The sequence below is a fragment of the Staurois parvus genome, unplaced genomic scaffold (assembly GCF_062004578.1).
Source record: "Staurois parvus isolate SC_StPar_1 unplaced genomic scaffold, SC_StPar_1.0 ptg001207l, whole genome shotgun sequence".
Lineage (NCBI taxonomy): Eukaryota > Metazoa > Chordata > Amphibia > Anura > Ranidae > Staurois > Staurois parvus.
The window spans coordinates 593,563-612,420 of record NW_028319003.1 but is presented as its reverse complement, the minus strand read 5'-3'; the positions used below and the strand labels follow the sequence as shown (position 1 = coordinate 612,420).

The following is an 18,858-nucleotide window of genomic DNA, read 5'->3' as shown; positions in this document are numbered from 1 at the left end:
CCAACAAATTTCAACCCTTCTCCACACAGTTCAAAGCCTAAAAAAATCCTGGAGTTGGGTATTTTTGGGGTATTTTAGTAAATGTGTTATAATATAAGTTATATTGTGGAGAATGGAATAGGAAGAGATGGAACAAGCACCAAGGGGTGGGGGGGAGGAGGTTGAGCACTCCATGGAACACCTTCATGATGGGCAGCTATACCTAAAACCCAGTGAACTGGAACACAGTTCCAAGTTATGCCAGGGGAATCTTGGTGGGTTACTCAGCCCAACTAAAGCTTCTCCTTGGGAGGACTGAGAATGGAAAAGGAAGAGATGGAACAAGCACCAAGGGGTGGGGGGTTGTGCACTCCATGGAACACCTCCATGATGGGCAGCTATACCTAAAACCCAGGAAACTGGAAAACAGATCCAAATTATGCCAGGGGAATCTTGGTCTGTTACTCAGCCCAACTAAAACTTCTCCTTGGGAGGACTGAGAATGGAAAAGGAAGAGATGGAACAAGCACCAAGGGTTTTGTGTGTGTGTGTGTGTGTGGGGGGGGGGTTGTTGAGCACTCCAGGGGACACTCCATGGTGCGCAGCTATACCTAAAACCCAGTGAACTAGAACACAGTTCCAAGTTATGCCAGGAAATCTTGGTGGGTTACTCATCCCAACTAAAGCTTCTCCTTGGGAGGACTGACCCTTTAAGGGCATCCTTGAATGAAAAAAAAAAATGATGATGGTAGCATCCATCATCTAGAAGGCCTATAAACAGGCAGACTTCCTGAAAGGTCCACTCCAGCCTCCCTCATCTGTCTTTCCTCCTTTTCTATCCTCCTTATTGGTATGGAAAATGTAGAATTCTTTTCTTCCTCCTCTCCTGGCTGTTGGGCGCAGCAATTTCACCTTCCGTGAAAGTTGTCCTTTCATAAACTCTTCCACGCCTCATGAATGCAGTGCACCAGGGGTAATACTTTCCTTCTTCTCTGATCCAGCCATCTTCCTTCTGACAAGGTCCCATCCACTTCCTCTTCATACTACACATGTACTCTATGGTCCCATTCATTCCTATGGGTAACCGTACTATAGTGGCCTTCAGAGGTGCCTCAAAGTAAGGCCCACAAGAATGAAGGTGTCATGTACCTGGTGGAGATTGAGCTGGAGAGGGGGCTTCTCTTGCACCTCTTGTCCAACACTCCTGGTAGTGATTACAGGGAGTGTGAGAACATAGAGAGGTATGAGGGCCGGTGTAGCAGGTAGCGCCAGCTGGGGTTTGCAGGAAGCAGATCATTAGGCAGGACCCAGGAACTGGAACACGATGACACTTGATTGGCAGACAGGAGTGTAGCCAGGAGACAACCCAAAAGGTCATCAACAGCCGGGCAGCGAGGTACAGGAACATCAGGCAGAGATGAGCCGGGATTGGTACACAGCCAGGCAGCGAGGTACAGGAACATCAGGCAGAGACGAGCCGGGATCGGTACACAGCTGAGCAGCAAGGTACAGGAACATCAGGCAGAGACAAGCTGGGATTGGTACACGGAAGCGAGGTACAGGAACATCAGGCAGAGACGAGCCGGGATCAGTACACAGCCAGGCAGCGGGGTATAGGAACATCAGGCAGAGACGAGCCGGGATTGGTACACAGCCAGGCAGCGGGGTACAGGAACATCAGGCAGAGACGAGCCGGGATTGGTACACAGCTGAGCAGCAAGGTACAGGAACATCAGGCAGAGACAAGCTGGGATTGGTACACGGAAGCGAGGTACAGGAACATCAGGCAGAGACAAGCTGGGATTGGTACACGGAAGCGAGGTACAGGAACATCAGGCAGAGACAAGCTGGGATTGGTACACGGAAGCAAGGTACAGGAACATCAGGCAGAGACGAGCCGGGATTGGTACACAGCCAGGCAGCGGGGTACAGGAACATCAGGCAGAGACGAGCCGGGATTGGTACACGGCAGGGCAGTGAGGTACAGGAACATCAGGCAGAGACGAGCCGGGATTGGTACACAGCTGGGCAGCGAGGTACAGGAACATCAGGCAGAGACGAGCCGGGATTGGTACACAGCCGGGCAGCGGGGTACAGGAACATCAGGCAGAGACGAGCCGGGATTGGTACACAGCTGGGCAGCGAGGTACAGGAACATCAGGCAGAGACGAGCCGGGATTGGTACACAGCCAGGCAGCGAGGTACAGGAACATCAGGCAGAGACGAGCCGGGATCGGTACACAGCCAGGCAGCGAGGTACAGGAACATCAGGCAGAGACGAGCCGGGATTGGTACACAGCCAGGCAGCGGGGTACAGGAACATCAGGCAGAGACGAGCCGGGATTGGTACACGGCAGCGAGGTACAGGAACATCAGGCAGAGACGAGCCGGGATTGGTACACAGCCAGGCAGCGGGGTACAGGAACATCAGGCAGAGACGAGCCGGGATTGGTACACGGCAGGGCAGTGAGGTACAGGAACATCAGGCAGAGACGAGCCGGGATTGGTACACAGCTGGGCAGCGAGGTACAGGAACATCAGGCAGAGACGAGCCGGGATTGGTACACAGCCGGGCAGCGGGGTACAGGAACATCAGGCAGAGACGAGCCGGGATTGGTACACAGCCAGGCAGCGAGGTACAGGAACATCAGGCAGAGACGAGCCGGGATCGGTACACAGCCAGGCAGCGAGGTACAGGAACATCAGGCAGAGACGAGCCGGGATTGGTACACAGCCAGGCAGCGGGGTACAGGAACATCAGGCAGAGACGAGCCGGGATTGGTACACGGCAGCGAGGTACAGGAACATCAGGCAGAGACGAGCCGGGATTGGTACACAGCCAGGCAGCGGGGTACAGGAACATCAGGCAGAGACGAGCCGGGATTGGTACACGGCAGGGCATTGAGGTACAGGAACATCAGGCAGAGACGAGCCGGGATTGGTACACAGCCGGGCAGCAAGGTACAGGAACATCAGGCAGAGACGAGCCGGGATTGGTACACAGCCGGGCAGCGGGGTACAGGAACATCAGGCAGAGACGAGCCGGGATTGGTACACAGCCGGGCAGCGGGGTACAGGAACATCAGGCAGAGACGAGCCGGGATTGGTACACAGCCGGGCAGCGGGGTACAGGAACATCAGGCAGAGACGAGCCGGGATTGGTACACGGCAGCGAGGTACAGGAACATCAGGCAGAGACGAGCCGGGATTGGTACACAGCCAGGCAGCGAGGTACAGGAACATCAGGCAGAGACGAGCCGGGATTGGTACACAGCCAGGCAGCGGGGTACAGGAACATCAGGCAGAGACGAGCCGGGATTGGTACACAGCCAGGCAGCGAGGTACAGGAACATCAGGCAGAGACGAGCCGGGATCGGTACACAGCCAGGCAGCGGGGTACAGGAACATCAGGCAGAGACAAGCCGGGATTGGTCCACAGCCAGGCAGCAAGGTACAGGAACATCAGGCAGAGACGAGCCGGGATTGGTACACGGCAGCGAGGTACAGGAACATCAGGCAGAGACGAGCCGGGATTGGTACACGGCAGCGAGGTACAGGAACATCAGGCAGAGACGAGCCGGGATCGGTACACAGCCAGGCAGCGAGGTACAGGAACAGGAACCAGGAACCAGCCCTCTGCAGACTCAAGTTGCCGTGTGGTCTTCGTTCCTTGTTCCCTGCTGATCTGTTCCTGAGTGATATCCCTTGGTCCTGACTCTGCTTGATCCTGGTTCCTGTTGACTTCTCCTGCCCTGACCTCTGGCTCGTTTGACTACTCTTCTGCCTACTCCTGATTGCTTGACCTCCTGTTGCTGAACCTGGCTTGTGACCCGACTACTCTCTGCCCACTGCTCTGTACCATCCTGACTTGGCTGTGACTGACCTGGCCCGTCTGACTACGCTATACCTGCACTGTCATCCGTCCATCCATCCTGCACGGATCCAGTTCCCCCTGCCCGGGTCTGCCAGCCTCTTCACATCAGGCTCTCTTCCAGTACATACCCCCGGCGGTTCCCTCTGCCACAGTTGGGTGCACTCAGGGGTCGCAACCTGGTCTCGGTCTGCTCCAAGCCCATCCCCACCATCAGGGGCCCTGGTGAATAAGCAGATTGGAACTTAGACTCCGCGCCCTGAGGAATCCCGTTCTGTGGATCACTAGAGGTATTGTTGGGCGGTGCATGACAGGCACTGTCCCAAGGAGCCCATGGCCCTTAGTCCATTATCAGTCCTACTCAGTCCTCCTACTCCTCGACCTCTCCTCGGCCTTCAACACAGTTGACCGCCCCCTCCTTCTTAATAAACTACACTCCCTTAGCCTCAGAGACTCCGCCCTCTCCTGGCTCTCATCCTATCTATCCCAACGCTCCTTCAGTGTTACCTATAATGCTACCACCTCCCCCTCCCTCCCCCTCTCTGTTGGGGTCCCCCAAGGCTCTGTCCTCAGGCCCCCTCTCCATCTACACCTCCTCCCTCGGCAAACTGATACACTCCCACGGCTTCAACTACCACCTCTACGCCGATGTCACACAAATCTACCTCTCCACCCCTCGCCTCACCCCTTCAGTCTCCGCCCGAATCACTCACCTCCTGAACGACATATCAGACTGGATGTCACTCCACTTCCTCAAATTAGACCTTTCCAAAACTGAGCTTCTAGTATTCCCCCCCCCCCCGCGCCCCCCCCCCCCCACCCTCTCCATCACATCCAACAACACCACCATCAGTCCCACCCCACAAGCCAAAGTCCTAGGTGTCACTCTAGACTCAAACCTGTCCTTCCAACCCCATGTCCAATCATTGGCAGACCTCACCAACCACTCTGCTTCTGCCACCCCCCTCTGTCATTCCCTCCACTGGCCTCCACTCAGTGTCCTCCACCCCCCTCTGTCATTCCCTCCACTGGCCTCCACTCAGTGTCCTCCACCCCCCTCTGTCATTCCCTCCACTGGCCTCCACTCAGTGTCCTCCACCCCCCTCTGTCATTCCCTCCACTGGCCTCCACTCAGTGTCCTCCACCCCCCTCTGTCATTCCCTCCACTGGCCTCCACTCAGTGTCCTCCACCCCCCTCTGTCATTCCCTCCACTGGCTCCCGATTGCCCAATGCATAGAATTCAAACTCCTAACACTGACATACAAAGCCATTCATAACTCCGCCCCAAACTACCTCACCGACCTGATACCCAAATACCACCCAACCCGTAATCTTCGCTCCTCACAAGACCTCCTACTTTCTAGCTCCCTGGTCTCCTCCTCCCATGCCCGACTGCAGGACTTCTCCAGGTCTTCCCCCATCCTCTGGAACTCACTACCCCAATCCATCAGACTGTCACCTACCCTCCTCACCTTTAGGCGCACCCTGAAAACCCATCTCTTCAGGGAAGCCTACCCCACCCCCACCTAACAGCCGATCTCCTCCACTCCTCCTACCACTCCATCCCCCACAGCCACTTCCTCCTGTACCACTACCCCTCCCCCTCCTAGATTGTAAGCTCCAAGGATCAGGGTCCTCGCACCCCTCGTGTATTGTATTGTTACTGTCTTGTCTCATGTTCTGTCCCCACTATAATGTACAGCGCTGAGCAAACCTTCTGCCGCCATATAAATCCTGTATAATAATAATAATAATAATAATCATGGAATCAAAGACAGGGTCCCAAGGAGCCCTTGGCCCTTAGTCCATTATCATGGAATCAAAGACAGGGTCCCAAGGAGCCCATGGCCCTTAATCCATTATCATGGAATCAAAGACAGGGTCCCAAGGAGCCCATGGCCCTTAGTCCATTATCGTGGAATCAAAGACAGGGTCCCAAGGAGCCCATGGCCCTTAATCCATTATCATGGAATCAAAGACAGGGTCCCAAGGAGCCCATGGCCCTTAATCCATTATCATGGAATCAAAGACAGGGTCCCAAGGAGCCCATGGCCCTTAGTCCATTATCATGGAATCAAAGACAGGGTCCCAAGGAGCCCATGGCCCTTAGTCCATTATCGTGGAATCAAATACAGGGTCCCAAGGAGCACATGGCCTTTAGTCCATTATCATGGAATCAAAGGCAGGGTCCCAAGGAGCCCATGGCCATTAGTCCATTATCGTGGAATCAAAGACAGGGCCCCAAGGAGCACATGGCCATTAGTCCATTATCATGGAATCAAAGGCAGGGTCCCAAGGAGCCCATGGCCCTTAGTCCATTATCATGGAATCAAAGACAGGGTCCCAAGGAGCCCATGGCCCTTAGTCCATTATCGTGGAATCAAAGACAGGGTCCCAAGGAGCCCATGGCCCTTAGTCCATTATCATGGAATCAAAGGCAGGGTCCCAAGGAGCCCATGGCCCTTAGTCCATTATCATGGAATCAAAGACAGGGTCCCAAGGAGCCCATGGCCCTTAGTCCATTATCGTGGAATCAAAGACAGGGTCCCAAGGAGCACATGGCCTTTAGTCCATTATCATGGAATCAAAGGCAGGGTCCCAAGGAGCCCATGGCCCTTAGTCCATTATCGTGGAATCAAAGACAGGGTCCCAAGGAGCCCATGGCCATTAGTCCATTATCGTGGAATCAAAGACAGGGTCCCAAGGAGCCCATGGCCCTTAGTCCATTATCGTGGAATCAAAGGCAGGGTCCCAAGGAGCCCATGGCCATTAGTCCATTATCATGGAAACAAAGGCAGGGTCCCAAGGAGCACATGGTGTTAGGCCATTATCATGGAATCAAAGGCAGGGTCCCAAGGAGCCCATGGCCATTAGTCCATTATCATGGAATCAAAGGCAGGGTCCCAAGGAGCACATGGCCATTAGTCCATTATCATGGAATCAAAGGCAGGGTCCCAAGGAGCCCATGGCCCTTAATCCATTATCATGGAATCAAAGACAGGGTCCCAAGGAGCCCATGGCCCTTAATCCATTATCATGGAATCAAAGACAGGGTCCCAAGGAGCCCATGGCCATTAGTCCATTATCATGGAAACAAAGGCAGGGTCCCAAGGAGCCCATGGCCATTAGTCCATTATCATGGAATCAAAGGCAGGGTCCCAAGGAGCACATGGTGTTAGGCCATTATCATGGAAACGCATTAACTTCAGAGACAACATGTTCCCTTGCTGCCTAATAAATCCCACCCACTTTCAGATGTCATTGTCAGGAGATAATCCATGTGATTCACTTTACCTGCCATTGATCAGAATGTTATGGCTGATTGGTGTATATTTTCCGAAAGCAGAGACCTTGGAGAATACAATGGTGATAGTTGCCATTTTTCATGTTGCTTGATATTTGCTCAGTTATTTATCAAATGCATATTTTCAGGAAACAAATACAACCAGAATCATTTTTGGGGTGGCAAATAAACAAAATATAATACCCAAATGTTTAGTAAAATATAAAGGATGGGGTTGTGTTGGGTAAATAGATACCAAACATGTCAAGCTTTAAACATTTTTCATGAAATTGCAGAAAAAAAAAAAATATATAGTAACCAAATTCTCCGCAGGTGACGCTTCAAAGGCCTTCACAGGTTATCAGTTTAGAGTTCACTGTGAATTATGGGCCGTAGATTTTATTGCTTCCGTTCCAACGTTCACACCGATACATCACCCGGTGTCAGATTGTGGGCACTTGGCTATTATTTTCTAGCAATTATATCCTGTGGGCTCAGAAGTGGAGTGCTTGGGTTAGATTTGGACATCTTGTTGACGGCTGAGGGTCACGGCTGGGTAGACAATGACCAGCTTGTATCCAAGCACCACCATTATCAAAACTGGGCCTTGTCTCCTGAAAACCTTTGTGTACATCCACATGTCCAAAAAGCAGACGCAGGTCACTAGCTATTCTAATGTATTCATTTTTATCCTGGATTTATCTTCAAACCTTTATTAGCAAGCTTGACTTATGTCATAATCTTTGACCTCATTTCTTAGCACCTCATTATTTCTTCTCTTTCCAGGAAGTAATGTTTGAAATCTACAATGGCGACGGTCAATGAAAGCTGCTTCTACCCATCTTCCTTCGTTTTGTTGGGTATCCCTGGTCTGGAATACCTCCATGTCTGGATCTCTGTTCCCGTCTTCTCAATGTTCCTGTTTGCCATCGTTGGGAACTACGTCGTCCTGCTCATCATCTTCTTGGACGTCAGTCTCCACCAGCCCATGTACATCTATTTCACCATTCTTGCTTTCGTTGACATCATATTGGCCAATTCCACCGTGCCAAAGCTCCTTTGCATCTTCTGGTTCAATCAGATTGAGATTGACTACCATATGTGTTTTCTTCAGATGTTCTTTCTACATTCGTTCTCTACCATTGAGTCAGGAATCTTTGTAGCCATGGCCTACGATCGATATGTAGCTATATGCAACCCTCTACGGTATTCTGTCACAGTGACCCCAAGTGTTATTATTATTAGTGGAGTATTAGCGGTCCTGCGTGGGGTGGTCTACATCCTTCCACTTCCTCTTCTGGCTCAGAGACTCCACCTGTACACCAGTAATGTCATTTTCCACTCATACTGCGAACACATGGCGGTGGTAAGGCTGGCTTGCGGTGACGTCTCATTCAACAACCATCTTGGCATGGTCATTGGCTTCCTTGTGTTGGGTATGGATTCAGTGTTCATCGCTTTCTCATATGTGATGATCCTTCGAGCCCTTCTGAAGCTAAGTGTTAAGGCTCGCTTGAAATCTTTCGGGACATGCACTTCTCACGTCTGTGCCATCCTGGCATTTTTCACACCAATCCTTTGCTCATCCTTGGTGCACAGATTTGGGAAGAACGTCCCTCACCATACACACATCCTGCTGGCCAACTCCTACCTTATCATCCCCCCCGTGCTGAACCCTTTGGTGTACGGTGTAAGAACCAGGCAAATACGAGAGAGGGTGGTCAAATGTTTCCTGAAACAGTCTCCTGATTTCTTTTAAAGCCTAACCCAAACCAAAACTTTTGATTTTTTTTGGATAGAACATTGAACATCTCCCCAACAAAGACAAATGCTCATACTAAGTAGAATGAGGAAGGGATAGACCTTCTGACTCACTCAACCCCCAAAAATGGTCTTTCTATTGAGAATAGGCCTTCCGTGTTATTTCCCAATAGCAAGATGTATTTCTCTCCTCTAATTTTTTATTTAGCCATTAAAATCACTTGATGGTGTGAGAATGTTTTTGTCTTTTATTCTTTGTAGATTGACATGTTGTAGACTGAGACCAAACCACCAGAGCAGAGGAATTTCTTCTGGTTACAAAAGCATTTACGTCCTACTTTATGTGTGAGATGTCTATGAGTTGGTCATTGCTGGGCTGATCTCTCCGGAGGTGGAGTGCGAAGTCTGGGGGTGGCTCATTGCTTGACTGATAACTCTGGAGGTGGAGGGAGAGGTGTATGAGTGGTAAGTGGTCATCTAATTCCTTTGGGAGGTGGACTGAAAGGTCTGTGAGAAGGTAAGTGGTCATCTGATCCCTTAGGAGCTGGACTGAGAGGTCTCTGAACAGGTAAATGGTCATCTAATCCCTTAGGAGGTGGACTGATAGGTCTGTGAGTAGGTCCGTGGTCATCTGATCCCTTGGGAGATGGACTGAGAGGTCTGAGAGTGGTAAATGGTCATCTGATCCCTTGAGAGATAAACTGAGTGGTCTGTGAGAAGGTAAGTGGTCATCTGATCCCTTGGGAGATGGACTGAGAGGTCTGTGAGTGGGTAAGTACTCATCTGATCCCTTGGGAGATGGACTGAGAGGTCTATGCGTGGGTAAGTGCTCATCTGATCCATTGGGAGATGGACTGAGAGGTCTGTGAATGGGTACATGGTCATCTGATCCCTTGGGAGATGAACTGAGTGGTCTGTGAGTGGGTAAGTGGTCATCTGATCCCTTGGGAGATGGACTGAGAGGTCTATGAGTGGGTAAGTGGTCGTCTGATCCCTTGGGAGATGGACTGAGAGGCCAGTGAGTGGGTAAGTGCTCATCTGATCCCTTGGGAGGTAGACTTAGAGGTCTGTGAGTGGGTAAGTGGTCATCTGATCCCTTGTGAGATGTACTGAGAGGTCTGTGAGTGGGTAAGTGGTTGTCTGATCCCTTGGGAGATGGACTGAGAGGTCTGTGAGTGGGTAAGTGCTCACCTGATCCCCTGGGAGATGGACTGAGAGGTCTGTGAGTGGGTAAGTGCTCACCTGATCCCCTGGGAGATGGACTGAGAGGTCTGTGAGTGGGTAAGTGCTCATCTGATCCCTTGGGAGGTAGACTGAGAGGTCTGTGAGTGGGTAAGTGCTCATCTGATCCCTTGGGAGGTAGACTGAGAGGTCTGTGAGTGGGTAAGTGGTCATCTGATCCCTTGGGAGGTAGTCTGAGAGGTCTGTGAGTGGGTAAGTGGTCATCTGATCCCTTGGGAGATGGACTGAGAGGTCTATGAGTGGGTAAGTGGTCATCTGATCCTTTGGGAGATGGACTGAGAGGTCTGTGAGTGGGTAAGAGATAACCCCAGTAGACCCATCACCATAGACATACAGCATAGAATACTTACCTTATCCTCAGGGATAACCCCGGTAGACCAGGTCTCTGAGCTCCTGAGAGCGACCCATTCTTTCCCCAATGTTTATAGAAGCAGTCTGCATGCCTAGGGGCTTGATTGTGTACACCTGTGTCCATGGAGGGGACTGGAACACCTGAGTCACATGATTGGGAGGGGATTGGAACACCTGAATCACATGATTGGGAGGGGATTGGAACACCTGAATCACATGATATGGAGGGGATTGGAACACCTGAATCACATGAGATGGAGGGGATTGGAACACCTGAATCACATGATATGGAGGGGATTGGAACACCTGAATCACATGATTGGGAGGGTGTTGGAACACCTGAATCACATGATATGGAGGGGATTGGAGCACCCTAATCACATGATATGGAGGGGATTGGAACACCTGAATCACATGATTGGAGGGGATTGGAACACCTGAATCACATGATATGGAGGGGATTGGAACATTTGAATCATATGATAGGGAGAGGATTGGAACACCTGAATCACATGATATGGAGGGGATTGGAGCACCTGAATCACATGATTGGGAGGGGATTGGAACACCGGAATCACATGATATGGAGGGGATTGGAACACCTGAATCACATGATTGGAGGGGATTGGAACACCTGAATCACATGATATGGAGAGGATTGGAACACCTGAATCACATGATATGGAGGGGATTGGAACACCGGAATCACATGATATGGAGGGGATTGGAACTCCATTGGTGGCATTGCTGGGGTCAGGTAGAGAGGCCGATGGTGGACATTGTTGGGGTCAGGTAGAGAGGTCGATGGTGGACATTGCTGGGGTCAGGTAGAGAGGCCGATGGTGGACATTGCTGGGGTCAGGTAGAGAGGCCGATGGTGGACATTGCTGGGGTCAGGTAGAGAGGCCGATGGTGGACATTGCTGGGGTCAGGTAGAGAGGCCGATGGTGGACATTGCTGGGGTCAGGTAGAGAGGCCGATGGTGGACATTGCTGGGGTCAGGTAGAGAGGCCGATGGTGGACATTGCTGGGGTCAGGTAGAGAGGCCGATGGTGGACATTGCTGGGGTCAGGTAGAGAGGCCAATGGTGGACATTGCTGGGGTCAGGTAGAGAGGCCAATGGTGGACATTGCTGGGGTCAGGTAGATAGGCCGATGGTGGACATTGCTGGGGTCAGGTAGAGAGGCCGATGGTGGACATTGCTGGGGTCAGGTAGAGAGGCCGATGGTGGACATTGCTGGGGTCAGGTAGAGAGGCCGATGGTGGACATTGCTGGGGTCAGGTAGAGAGGCCGATGGTGGACATTGCTGGGGTCAGGTAGAGAGGCCGATGGTGGACATTGCTGGGGTCAGGTAGAGAGGCCGATGGTGGACATTGCTGGGGTCAGGTAGAGAGGCCGATGGTGGACATTGCTGGGGTCAGGTAGAGAGGCCGATGGTGGACATTGCTGGGGTCAGGTAGAGAGGCCGATGGTGGACATTGCTGGGGTCAGGTAGAGAGGCCAATGGTGGACATTGCTGGGGTCAGGTAGAGAGGCCGATGGTGGACATTGCTGGGGTCAGGTAGAGAGGCCGATGGTGGACATTGCTGGGGTCAGGTAGAGAGGCCGATGGTGGACATTGCTGGGGTCAGGTAGAGAGGCCGATGGTGGACATTGCTGGGGTCAGGTAGAGAGGCCGATGGTGGACATTGCTGGGGTCAGGTAGAGAGGCCGATGGTGGACATTGCTGGGGTCAGGTAGAGAGGCCGATGGTGGACATTGCTGGGGTCAGGTAGGGAGGCCGATGGTGGACAGATGGACCCTCCGATCTCCGGGGACGGCGAAGCTTTGTGAACAGTATGATAAGTGTAGCTTCATCCTGGCTCCCCGTCTTCTGGTCTGTCCATAATCTCACCAGATTGGCCACTTACCTCTACTTACCATCATCTCTACCAGAATCACCAACGACCAGCTCATGAGACAAGGAGGCAGATGGAGACCCGAACGTCTCATACCGTCCTCCACCAAACATCTATGGAGACGTGGAGGGAATCCTTCCTTCCTGTTGTCATACATTGTACAAAGGACAAACATCTGCTGGTTACATGACCACCAAGACGTGTCCTCCAGGGTTCATATAGATAGAGCCGGACAGCCATAGAGATAGGGCATGGACAGTAATAACTCCTCATAATGGGCACAGGGATGGTGGGAACCCCTCATAATGGGCACAGCAGATGTGCAGACCCGGGAACTCAGCACAGGGATGGTGGGAACCCCTCATAATGGGCACAGCAGATGTGCAGACCCGGGAACTCAGCACAGGGATGGTGGGAACCCCTCATAATGGGCACAGCAGATGTGCAGACCCGGGAACTCAGCACAGGGATGGTGGGAACCCCTCATAATGGGCACAGCGGGTGTACAGACCCGGGAACTCAGCACAGGGATGGTGGGAACCCCTCATAATGGGCACAGCGGGTGTACAGACCCGGGAACTCAGCACAGGGATGGTGGGAACCCCTCATAATGGGCACAGCAGATGTGCAGACCCGGGAACTCAGCACAGGGATGGTGTGAACTTCTCATAATGGGCACAGCAGATGTGCAGACCCGGGAACTCAGCACAGGGATGGTGGGAACCCCTCATAATGGGCACAGCGGGTGTACAGACCCGGGAACTCAGCACAGAGATGGTGGGAACCCCTCATAATGGGCACAGCGGGTGTACAGACCCGGGAACTCAGCACAGGGATGGTGGGAACCCCTCATAATGGGCACAGCGGGTGTACAGACCCGGGACCTCGGCACAGAGATGGTGGGAACCCCTCATAATGGGCACAGCGGGTGTACAGACCCGGGAACTCAGCACAGAGATGGTGGGAACCCCTCATAATGGGCACAGGGGGTGTACAGACCTGAGAACTCAGCACAGGGATGGTGGGAACTCATCATAATGGGCACAGAGGGTGTACAGACCCGGGAACTTGGCACAGGGATGGTGGGAACCCCTCATAATGGGCACAGCAAGGGTACAGGGATGGTGGGAACCCCTCATAATGGGCACAGTGGATGTACAGACCCAGTAATTCAGCACAGGGATGGTGGGAACCCCTCATAATGGGCACAGAGGGGGTACAGGGATGGTGGGAACCCCTCATAATGGGCACAGGGATGGTGGGAACCCCTCATAATGGGCACAGGGATGGTGGGAACCCCTCATAATGGGCACAGGGATGGTGGGAACCCCACATAATGGGCACAGCAGGTGTGAATAATGTTCCAGCATACACGGAACACATAAATGATCAGTTCTGGACGGACTCTTGAGGACAGTTGAATGATGCGTTCCGGATCTCGGGTCGGTTCCTCTCTCAACTTCCTGTTTTCTGATTAAATACAAATAAAAGTTCTCTGTTATCAGTTGTGGTACAGAATGAATTAGAGCGGGGGAGGGGTGGGGAGAGCGGGGGAGGGGGGTGGGGATTGGTTGCTGATAACATTCATAGGACTGAACAATACAATTCCGTGTTATTATTCCCTCATCACCGAGAATACGAGGAACGTGGCCCCTCTGTGTCAGTAGTGGGCACCGGCCTCGGCACACGTCACGTGGTCTGCTGTAGTCAGACTTTCAGGTCATCAGACAGGCCCTGTCCAGTATGTGGCAGCAGGTGGGGGATGTGACAAAGGCAAGGCAGTGCGGGGCCCCAACTGAAGAGGGCCCTCAGGTTTAGAAGATCTGGAACACCATAAAGGACTGAGGAAAATACAAACCACCTGGAAGTGACCGCATTTCGGTGACTCCAGTGTCTCCAGTGCCCCCAGGGTTTCCAGTGTACTCCAGTGCCCCCCGGGTTTCCAGTGTACTCCAGTGCCCCCCGGGTTTCCAGTGTACTCCAGTGCCCCCCGGGTTTCCAGTGTACTCCAGTGCCCCAGAGTTTCCAGTGTACTCCAGTGCCCCCAGGGTTTCCAGTATCTCCAGTGTCACCAGGGTTTCCAGTGTCTCCAGTGCCCCCAGGGATTCCAGTATCTCCAGTGTCACCAGGGTTTCCAGTGTCTTCAGTGCTCACAGGGATGTGACAAAGCCAAGGCAGTGTGGGGCCCCAACTGAAGAGGGCCCTCAGGGTAGAAGATCTGGAACACCATAAAGGACTATCTGAGGAAAATACAAACCACCTGGAAGTGACCGCATTTCGCTGACTCCAGTGTCTCCAGTGCCCCCAGGGTTTCCAGTGTACTCCAGTGCCCCCCGGGTTTCCAGTGTACTCCAGTGCCCCCCGAGTTTCCAGTGTCTCCAGTGCCCCAGAGTTTCCAGTGTACTCCAGTGCCCCCAGGGTTTCCAGTATCTCCAGTGTCACCAGGGTTTCCAGTGTCTCCAGTGCCCCCAGAGTTTCCAGTGTCTCCAGTGCCCCCAGGGATTCCAGTATCTCCAGTGTCACCAGGGTTTCCAGTGTCTTCAGTGCTCACAGGGATGTGACAAAGCCAAGGCAGTGTGGGGCCCCAACTGAAGAGGGCCCTCAGGGTAGAAGATCTGGAACACCATAAAGGACTATCTGAGGAAAATACAAACCACCTGGAAGTGACCACATTTCGGTGACTCCAGTGACCCCAGGGTTTCCAGTGCCCCCAGGGTTTCCAGTGTCTCCAGTGCCCCCAGGGTCTCCAGTGTCTGCAATGCTCACAGGGCTTCCAGTGTCTCCAGTGCCTCAAGGGTTTCCAATGTCTCCAGTGCCCCCAGGGTTTCCTGTGTCTGCAGTGCCCCCAGGGTTTCCAGTGTCTCCAGAACCTGCAGGGTTTCCAGTGTCTCCAATTCCCCCAGGGTTTCCAGCGTCTCCAGTACCCACAGGGTTTCTAGTGTCTCCAATGACCCCAGGGTTTCCAGTGTCTTCAGTGATGCCGGGGTTTCCAGTGTCCCCAATGGCCACAGGGTTTCCAGTTTGTCCAGTGCCCACAGGGTTTCCAGTGTCTCTAGTGACCCCAGCACCCCCTCTGCAGTCTAGTGACCCCAGCCTCCTGTGGCTTTATTATTCCAGGTGCCACCAGTGTCCCCAGTGACCCCAATGTTTCAAATGAGCCCAGCGTTCTATGGCTCCATTATCTTCAGTGACCCCAGTGCTCTTTGCGCACTCCAGTGGCCCCAGTGTTTCTAGTGACCTCAGTGCTCTCAGAGTACTCCAGTGCCTCCAGCATTGTGTTGCTTCAGTGACCTGCAAGGTCTCCAGTGTTTTAAGGACTCCCCTTCCTATGTCTTCACTGACCCCAGTGTGCCCTGCGCACTACAGTGACCCCAGTGTCTCCAGTGACCCCAATGTCTACAGTGTCCTCTGAGCACTCCAGTGACTTCAGTGTCTCCAGTAACCCCAGTGTTCTCTGAGCACTCCCTCTGCACTCCAGTGTCCCCAGTGTTTCTAATGAGCTTGGTCTCCTGTAGCTTCAGTATCTTCAGTGACCCCAGCGCTCCTTGTGCACTACAGTGACCCCAGCGCTCCTTGTGCACTACAGTGACCCCAGTGTTTCTTGTGACCCCAGCCTCCTGTGTCTCCATTGTCTCCAGTGAACCCAATGTACTCCAATGGCCCCAAGATTTTCAGTGTATCTACTGACCCCAACATTCTTTGTGCACTCCAGTGACCCCAGCACTCCCTGTGCACTCCAGTGACCCCAGCACTCCCTGTGCATTCCATGACCCCAGCACTCCCTGTGCATTCCATGACCCCAGCACTCCCTGTGCACTCCAGTGACCCCAGCACTCCCTGTGCACTCCAGTGACTCCAACATTCCTTGTGCACTCCAGTGACCCCAACATTCCTTGTACACACCAGTGACCCCAACATTCTTTGTGCACTCCAGTGACCCCAACATTCCTTGTATACTCCAGTGACCCCAACATTCTTTGTGCACTCCAGTGACTCCAACATTCCTTGTGCACACCAGTGACCCCAGCACTCCCTGTGCACTCCAGTGACCCCAACATTCCTTGTACACTCCAGTGACCCCAACATTCCTTGTGCACTCCAGTGACCCCAACATTCCTTGTGCACTCCAGTGACCCCAACATTCCTTGTGCACTCCAGTGACCCCAGCACTCCCTGTGCACTCCAGTGACCCCAGCACTCCCTGTGCACTCCAGTGACCCCAACATTCCTTGTACACTCCAGTGACCCCAACATTCCTTGTGCACTTTAGTGACCCCAACATTCCTTGTATACTCCAGTGACCCCAACATTCTTTGTGCACTCCAGTGACCCCAGCACTCCCTGTGCACTCCAGTGACCCCAGCACTCCCTGTGCACTCCAGTGACCCCAACATTCCTTGTACACTCCAGTGATCCCAACATTCCTTGTGCACTCCAGTGACCCCAACATTCCTTGTGCACTCCAGTGACCCCAACATTCCTTGTGCACTCCAGTGACCCCAGCACTCCCTGTGCACTCCAGTGACCCCAGCACTCCCTGTGCACTCCAGTGACCCCAGCACTCCCTGTGCACTCCAGTGACCCCAGCACTCCCTGTGCACTCCAATGACCCCAGCACTCCCTGTGCACTCCAATGACCCCAGCACTCCCTGTGCACTCCAGTGACCCCAGCACTCCCTGTGCACTCCAGTGACCCCAGCACTCCCTGTGCACTCCAGTGACCCCAGCACTCCCTGTGCACTCCAGTGACTCCAACATTCCTTGTGCACTCCAGTGACTCCAACATTCCTTGTGCACTCCAGTGACCCCAACATTCCTTGTGCACTCCAGTGACCCCAGCACTCCTTGTGCACTCCAGTGACCCCAACATTCCTTGTGCACTCCAGTGACCCCAGCACTCCTTGTGCACTCCAGTGACCCCAGCACTCCTTGTGCACTCCAGTGACCCCAGCACTCCCTGTGCACTCCAGTGACCCCAGCACTCCCTGTGCACTCCAGTGACCCCAGCACTCCCTGTGCACTCCAGTGACCCCAGCACTCCTTGTGCACTCTCCTTACCCGTCCTTGTAGTTCCATGCCTGCCATGCTATTACTGCTCATTGACATTCAGTGGCTGAGGCAGTGCTGCCACCTCCTGGGAAACGGCTGAAAAAAAAGTATTTGTTGGCAGTATATTGTACGCGGTAATGAGAGAGAAACGGGGGCCGGTCATGTGCCCCGCCCCCATACATAACAAGGCCAATGGGGTAGATGGTCCGGTCATGTGCTCCGCCCCCATACATAACAAGGACAATGGGGTAGATGGCCCGGTCATGTGCCCCGCCCCCATACATAACAAGGCCAATGGGGTAGATGGCTTGGTCATGTGCCCCGCCCCCATACATAACAAGGCCAATGGGGTAGATGGTCCGGTCATGTGCCCCACCCCCATACATAACAAGGCCAATGGGGTAGATGGCCCGGTCATGTGCCCCGCCCCCATACATAACAAGGCCAATGGGGTAGATGGCCCGGTCATGTGCCCCACCCCCATACATAACAAAGCCAATGGGGTAGATGGCCCGGTCATGTGCCCCGCCCCCATACATAACAAGGCCAATGGGGTAGATGGCCCGGTCATGTGCCCCGCCCCCATACATAACAAGGCCAATGGGGTAGATGGTCCGATCATGTGCCCCGCCCCCATACATAACAAGGACAATGAGGTAGATGGTCCGGTCATGTGCCCCGCCCCCATACATAACAAGGCCAATGGGGTAGATGGCCGGGTCATGTGCCCCGCCCCCATACATAACAAGGCCAATGGGGTAGATGGCCCGGTCATGTGCCCTGCCCCCATACATAACAAGGCCAATGGGGTAGATGGTCCGGTCATGTGCCCCGCCCCCATACATAACAAGGCCAATGGGGTAGATGGCCCGGTCATGTGCCCCACCCCCATACATAACAAAGCCAATGGGGTAGATGGCCCGGTCATGTGCCCCGCCCCCATACATAACAAGGCCAATGGGGTAGATGGCCCGGTCATGTGCCCCACCCCCATACATAACAAGGCCAATGGGGTAGATGGTCCGATCATGTGCCCCGCCCCCATACATAACAAGGCCAATGAGGTAGATGGTCCGGTCATGTGCCCCGCCCCCATACATAACAAGGCCAATGGGGTAGATGGCTCGGTCATGTGCCCCGCCCCCATACATAACAAGGCCAATGGGGTAGATGGGCCGGTCATGTGCCCCGCCCCCATACATAACAAGGCCAATGGGGTAGATGGCCCGGTCATGTGCCCCGCCCCCATACATAACAAGGCCAATGGGGTAGATGGCCCGGTCATGTGCCCCGCCCCCATACATAACAAAGCCAATGGGGTAGATGGCCCGGTCATGTGCCCCGCCCCCATACATAACAAGGCCAATGGGGTAGATGGCCCGGTCATGTGCCCCGCCCCCATACATAACAAGGCCAATGGGG

At 53.5% G+C, this 18,858-nt stretch overlaps 1 protein-coding gene across 1 annotated transcript; it reads left to right on the top strand.

Annotated features, from left to right (window-relative positions):
• The first annotated feature begins 7,942 nt into the window (after positions 1-7,942).
• On the top strand, positions 7,943-9,131 carry LOC149438202 (olfactory receptor 52M1-like). Its single transcript, XM_089660157.1, has one exon. It carries the CDS (start codon positions 7,943-7,945, stop codon positions 8,891-8,893), a length of 951 nt encoding a protein of 316 aa, XP_089516283.1. The 3' UTR covers positions 8,894-9,131.
• Positions 9,132-18,858: the final 9,727 nt, after the last annotated feature.